Source organism: Eriocheir sinensis, chromosome 16 (assembly GCF_024679095.1).
Source record: "Eriocheir sinensis breed Jianghai 21 chromosome 16, ASM2467909v1, whole genome shotgun sequence".
Lineage (NCBI taxonomy): Eukaryota > Metazoa > Arthropoda > Malacostraca > Decapoda > Varunidae > Eriocheir > Eriocheir sinensis.
This window is the reverse complement of record NC_066524.1, coordinates 11,099,692-11,106,525: the sequence shown is the minus strand read 5'-3', so window position 1 is coordinate 11,106,525 and position 6,834 is coordinate 11,099,692. Positions and strand designations below refer to the sequence as shown.

At 48.9% G+C, this 6,834-nt stretch overlaps 1 protein-coding gene across 10 annotated transcripts in view; it reads right to left on the bottom strand.

The window, feature by feature from the left end:
* LOC126999284 (uncharacterized) overlaps nt 1-6,834 on the bottom strand; it is a 54,209-nt gene that overhangs the window by 21,665 nt on the left and 25,710 nt on the right. For 8 of the 10 annotated variants that reach the window (XR_007753205.1, XR_007753206.1, XR_007753207.1 and 5 more), the window contains exons 2-3: nt 6,103-6,281; nt 4,965-5,089 (exon numbers count right to left, since the gene is read on the bottom strand). The exons of 1 other annotated variant lie outside the window; for it this stretch is intronic. Coding sequence is in view for 1 of the 9 variants with exons in the window: in XM_050861691.1 (XP_050717648.1) it covers nt 4,965-5,089; nt 6,103-6,133 (156 nt within the window). In the remaining 8 variants the exon portion in view is untranslated. The remainder of the gene's footprint in view (nt 1-4,964; nt 5,090-6,102; nt 6,282-6,834) is intronic. One more of the 10 variants, XM_050861692.1, reaches the window with a different exon arrangement.

Sequence of the window (6,834 nt, the reverse complement as noted above, 5' to 3'; positions counted from 1 at the left end):
GAGGAGGAAGAAGGAGAGAGGATGAAGGGAGAAGAAGAAGGGAACAGGAGAAGAGGAAGAAGGGGAGAGGAGGAAGGGAAAAGGAGAAGGAAACAGAGGAGGAAGATGGATAGAGGATGAAGGGAGAAGAAGGGAACAGGAGAAGAGGAAGAAGGAGAAAGGATGAAGGGAAAAGGAGAAGGAAACAGAGGAGGAAGAAGGAGAGAGGATGAAAGGAGAAGAAGAAGGGAACAGGAGAAGAGGAAGAAGGGGAGAGGAGGAAGGGAAAAGGAGAAGGGAATAGAAGAGGAGGAAGAAGGAGAGAGGATGAAGGGAGAAGAAGAAGGGAACAGGAGAAGAGGAAGAAGGGGAGAGGAGGAAGGGAAAAGGAGAAGGAAACAGAGATGGAAGAAGGAGAGAGGATGAAGGGAGAAGAAGAAGGGAACAGGAGAAGAGGAAGAGGGGGAGAGGAGGAAGGGAAAAGGAGAAGGAAACAGAGATGGAAGAAGGAGAGAGGATGAAGGGAGAAGAAGAAGGGAACAAGAAAAGAGAAACAAGGGGAGAGGAAGAAGGGAAAGGAGAAGGAAACAGAGGAGGAAGAAGGAGAGAGGATGAAGGGAGAAGAAGAAGGGAACAAGAAAAGAGAAACAAGGGGAGAGGAAGAAGGGAAAGGAGAAGGAAACAGAGGAGGAAGAAGGAGAGAGGATGAAGGGAGAAGAAGAAGGGAACAAGAAAAGAGAAACAAGGGGAGAGGAGGAAGGGAAAGGAGAAGGAAACAGAGGAGGAAGAAGGAGAGAGGATGAAAGGAGAAGAAGAAGGGAACAGGAGAAGAGGAAGAAGGGGAGAGGAAAAAAGGAAAAAAAGGAAGAGACAGGAAAGAAGGAAGACAGGGAGAAGAAACGAAGAGAGGAAAATAGACAAGAAATAACAAAAATAAAATAGGAAATAAATAAAACCAGAAAACACAAAAAAAGAAAAAAATAACAACGTAAAATTATATAAATCACGACATGACTTACGATGGAGGAGGAGGAGGAGGAGGAGGAGGAGGAGGAGGAGGAGGAGGAGGAGGAGGAGGAGGAGGAGGAGGAGGAGGAGATGAATGGTCGGTTTTTCGGTCCAAATATTTAGCCCCGAATTTATGTCTCTCCCTTTCCTTCCCTCTCCCCCCCTCCCCCCCCCCTCCACTCCCCCCTCCCCCCCCTCCCCTTCCTCGTGAATATCATGGGTCAGCTTAATCAGGAGTAAATGTCATGGGGTCACACACACACACACACACACACACACACACACACACACACACACACACACACACACACAGAGGAGAGGGGGGGATGGGGGGAGAGTATGGTATCGGTGGTGATGGTGGTGGTGGTGGTGGTGGTGGTGATGGTGGTGGTGGTGATGATAGTGGTGTTGTACTGCTTATTAAGTCTCCTGTTCTCTCTAATGCCAGCTGTCAGGGTCTTTTTTTTGCCTCTGTTTACCTCTCCTCCTCCTCCTCCTCCTCCTCCTCCTCCTCCTCTTCCTCCAAGGTCACTAATCCTCAGTCTGAAAATATCACCTTTCTGGACCTTATTCTTTTTTTTTTGTCAATATATTTCTCTCTAATTGCAAGCACACAACAAACATCTCCATCTTCATTTTCTAATTAGTTCCGACAGTTAATGTACGTGTCTCTTCTCTCTCATCCCTGACTTTGACAAAAACACACATAATTTTCTCTCTCTCTCTCTCTCTCTTATTCTGCTAAAGATGAGACCGCGAATTCTTTTAACTCATTTTTTTATAACATTATTGTGGAGTCATTTTGTTCAACAGTCCTCTTTTTGTAGCACAGTATACCACAAGTTTCTTTAGTGTCATAATTTGTAATACACTGCATGACAAAGGCCTTTCCCAACGTCCTTCACCTCTCTGTCTGATGTTAGTGTACACCATCTCGTCCCCCAAAAGGTTCTAATTTCACCTCTCCACCTGGTCCTCTGTCTGGTGTTAGTGTACTCCATCCTGCCCCGGCAAAGGTTCTAATTCCACCTCTCCACCTGGTCCTCTGTCTGGTGTTAGTATACTCCATCCTGCCCCGGCAAAGGTTCTAATTCCACCTCTCCACCTGGTCCTCTGTCTGGTGTTAGTGTACTCCATCCTGCCCCGGCAAAGGTTCTAATTCCACCTCTCCACCTGGTCCTCTGTCTGGTGTTAGTGTACTCCATCCTGCCCCGGCAAAGGTTCTAATTCCACCTCTCCACCTGGTCCTCTGTCTCCCATCCTGCCCCGGCAAAGGTTCTAATTCCACCTTCCACCTGGTCCTCTGTCTGGTGTTAGTGTACTCCACCCTGCCCCGGCAAAGGTTCTAATTCCATCCCTCCACCTGGTCCTCTGTCTGGTGTTAGTGTACTCCATCCTGCCCCGGCAAAGGTTCTAATTCCACCTCTCCACCTGGTCCTCTGTCTGGTGTTAGTGTACTCCATCCTGCCCCGGCAAAGGTTCTAATTCCACCTCTCCACCTGGTCCTCTGTCTGGTGTTAGTGTACTCCATCCTGCCCCGGCAAAGGTTCTAATTCCAACTCCACCTGGTCCTCTGTCTGGTGTTAGTGCACTCCATCCTGCCCCGGCAAAGGTTCTAATTCCACCTCTCCACCTGGTCCTCTGTCTGGTGTTAGTGTACTCCATCCTGCCCCGGCAAAGGTTCTAATCTAATCTCTCCACCTGGTCCTCTTCTGCCCTGACGTTTACATTGCTTGGGTCGCCACTGTTGCCTTGGTCGTCCGTCTGTTATCAGCTCCACGTATGATCTGACGAGCCCAAGCCCATAAAAAATCCTTAACCGACATCAGACCATCTTCACTCTTTGTCTGTTCCATGATACACGCTTCTTGCCCCTCCCTCTCCTTCTCTCCCTTATACCCAGCACCTTTTCTCCCTTCATTCTTCATCGCATTCTTAGTCTAACATTAAGTACGGTCACTGGTATTTAAGAGACAACCCGGCTATTTGAAAGGGGGACTGCGATAATAAGCGCTCGCGGACTCCTGGATATTTGTTGCAATGCTGAGGTGTTTCTTGCGGAGCCTTTACCTGCTGACCTCTGGCTGATATTTATGTTAAGGACGGTTTGTACTGCTTTTTTCTCCTTTACTTTCTTGTCTGCTTACTTACTCACTCCCTCACTCACCCGTCTGCCGCCCTGATAATACCTGCTGATGATAAATGGCTGACGAGTAACAGTGGTGGAGATAAGACAGGGGGAAGGGAGAGGGGAGAGAGAGGGGAGAGAGATGGGAGGAGAGAGGAGGGAGAGGGGAGAGGGAGAGGGGAGAGAGATGAGAGGAGAGAGGAGGGAGAGGGGAGAGGGAGAGGGGAGAGAGATGAGCGGAGAGAGGAGGGAGAGGGGAGAGAGATGGGAGGAGAGAGGAGGGAGAGGGGAGAGGGAGAGGAGGGAGGGGAGAGAGAGGAGGAGGGAGAGGAGAGAGAGAGAGGGAGGAGAGGGAGGTGTGTGTCTGTAAGGAGGGAAAGGGGAGAGAGAGAGAGAGAGAGAGAGAGAGAGAGAGAGAGAGAGAGAGAGAGAGAGAGAGAGAGAGAGAGAGAGAGAGAGAGAGAGAGAGAGAGAGAGAGAGAGAGAGAGAGAGAGAGAGAGAGAGAGAGAGAGAGAGAGAGAGAGAGAGAGAGAGAGAGAGAGAGAGAGAGAGAGAGAGAGAGAGAGAGAGAGAGAGAGAGAGAGAGAGAGAGAGAGAGAGAGAGAGAGAGAGAGAGAGAGAGAGAGAGAGAGAGAGAGAGAGAGAGAGAGAGGTGATTTTTTTCTCATTTTTCTCGCTTAGAGGGGCCATTAAAGAAACATGATCCCCGCTGCTATCTGGTTTTAATGGGCTCGGCCAGGCTCGCCCACCCCCATCTTTTGGCCGTAAATTTAACAGTTCGTCGGCTTCACCTCAATGAATGGGATTAGCGGGCCGTGTCGACTCCACCAATTCTACCTCCATGATCAAGCCTAAATTAATAACTGAGGCACAAACATAAGCTCATAATCTGTCCACTAACACTGATTAACTTCTCTCTTTTGTACACACACGAAATCCTCACTCTCTCAACTCTCTTCTATCGATCCTCTCTCTCTTTGCAAACATTTCTAAACACGCGTCTCCTCAAATTCACTTATAAAACAAACATAAGCTCATAATCTGTCCACTAACACTGCTGAACTTCTCTCTTTTATACACCCCCTAAACCCTCACTCTCACAACTCTCTCTTCTATCGATCCTCTCTCTCTCTCTTTGCAAACATTTCTAAACACGCGTCTCCTCAAATTCACTTATAAATCAAACATAAGCTCATAATCAGTCCACTAACACTGCTGAACTTCTCTCTTATATACACCCCCAAAACCCTCACTCTCTCAACTCTCTCTTCAATACGATCTTCTCTCTCTCCTTGCAAACATTTCTAAACACGCGTCTCCTCAAATTCACTTAAAAAAATAAATCTTATAACCTGAGCACAAACATAATCTTATAATCTGTCCACAAACACATCTAAACCCTAAGCCCCTCTTTCCAAGCCTTCTTTGTAGACCTCAAACCTCACTCTGAGCAATTGTGCCTCTTTTATTGATCCTCTCTCTTGCTGTAAAAAAAAAGAACGATCCTCTCTTTTTAAACACGCGTCTCCTCAAATTCACTTAAAAAAACAAATCTTATAACCTGAGCACAAACATAAGCTTATAATCTGTCCACTAACACTGCTCAACTTTTCTCTTATATACACCCCCAAAACCCTCACTCTCTCAACTCTCTCTTCTATTCGATCCTCTCTCTCTTTTTACAAACATTTCTAAACACGCGTCTCCTCAAATTCACTTAAAAAGCAAATCATATAACCTGGGCACAAACAAAAGCTTATAATCTGTCCACACACACATCTAAACAATCCTCTCTTTTTCCTAATCCTCCTCACGCCAGAGCACACACCAACACGTCCAGGGCCTCACCTCAAAGGGACAACAGAGCCAGGGTACGAGGGGACAAACTATGGACGAGAGGCTGGTCGTAACGATCCACTGAATGAGCTCGCCAAGGAACCTCTCGCACGGCACCTCAACGAACGGGATGTAGCCTGGGGAGAGGGGAGAAGGGGAGAGTGAGCGACGGTGAGGGGAGAGAGATTGGTGTGAGAGAGGAAAGAGGAGTGAGAGGGGAGTGAGAGGGGAGTGGGGTGAGAGGGGAAAGAGGAGAGTGGGTGAGAAGTGAGAGGGGAGAGAAGGGAGGGGGAGAGGGGTGAGAGGGGAGAGGGGTGAGAGAGGGAGAGGAGGGAAGGAGAGAGGGAGAGGGGAGAGAGAGAGGGGAGAGGGGAGAGGGGAGACAAGGGAGGGAAGAGAAGGGAGGGGGAGAGGGGAGAAGGGAGAGGGGAGAGAGGGGAGAGGGGTGAGAGATGAGAGGGGAGAGAGGAGAGTGGGTGAGGAGAGAGAGGGGAGAGAAGGGAGGGGGAGAGGGGAGAAGGGAGAGGGGTGAGAGGGGAGAGGGGTGAGAGATGAGAGGGGAGAGAGGAGAGTGGGTGAGGAGTGAGAGGGGAGAGAAGGGAGGGGGAAGGGAGGGAAGAGAAGGGAGGGGGAGAGGGGAGAAGGGAGAGGGGAGAGAGAGGGGAGAGGGGAGACAAGGGAGGGAAGAGAAGGGAGGGGGAGAGGGGAGAAGGGAGAGGGGGGAGAGGGGAGAGGGGTGAGAGATGAGAGGGGAGAGAGGAGAGGGTGAGAGGAGGAGAAGGGAGGGGAGAGGGGAAAGGTGTGTGTGTGTGTGTGTGTGTGTGTGTGTGTGTGTGTGTGTGTGTGTGTGTGTGTGTGTGTGTGTGAAAGAGAGAAAGAAAAAAGGAAGGAAAAGAGAAGGAGAGGAAAGAAAAGAGAAGAAAATAGAAAGAAGAAAGAAATTATAGAAGAGAAAGAAAGAGTGAAGAAAAAAATAAAAGAAAGAAGGCTGAAAAGAAAGATATAAAGAAGGAATGAAAGAAAACAAAGAAAGAAAGCAACCACAAACTTAAGAGAAAACAACAATAACAATAACAACAATAATAATCTAATAACAACAACAACAATAACAACAACAACAACAACAACAGCAAGCCATCCAGTCACTCACCGCCATGTCCAGAGGGAAGAATGAGTACCATTGTGATTGGCTGGTCGTCTCTAAGTCCTGCGTTGTGACTGGTTGTGCGTCTCCAAGTCCTGTGTTCTGATTGGCTCTCGTCCGTCCTGTGTTCTGATTGGCTCTCGTCCGTCCTGTGTTCTGATTGGCTCTCGTCTGTCAGTCCTGTGCTGTGATTGGTCAGTTCAGTCAACGTTAAAAGTCTTGTTGATCCCTCAGTCAGTCAGTTATGTTACGTTTAAAGAAGAGGAGGAGGAGGAGGAAACATGGAAACATGGACTAGCAGGCAGCATAAAGTCTGTTGGCTCATTACAAGGCTGCCTGTTTTCAGTGATTTAATCAATCCGTCAGCCACAGGAGTGGCTTGCGGGAAGGACTAAAGCACTTGTGTACCTACTCTTGGATACATTCAGTTCACTCCCGATGCAGCAGAGTGGTGATCAATGCGTTTCTTGAAGGAGTTCATTGTCTGTTAAGGAACGTGAGCTGTACCGTGGCCACGACTACTTCAGATACGCCGCGCCGCTCCAAGTCACTCAGTCTCCAAACTTTACCCCGAGGCTTCACTACCAGCCCGTTAGATCCGCCTCTAACTCGCTGCGTGGCACACCTCGGCACCTCGGGAGGCCGACACAGCGGAGCAACGACTCCTTCCAGCAAAACAGTGGCCGGAATGCTGCACACAACTACGCCAACAGCCGCCACTCACAGCACCGCCAGCAC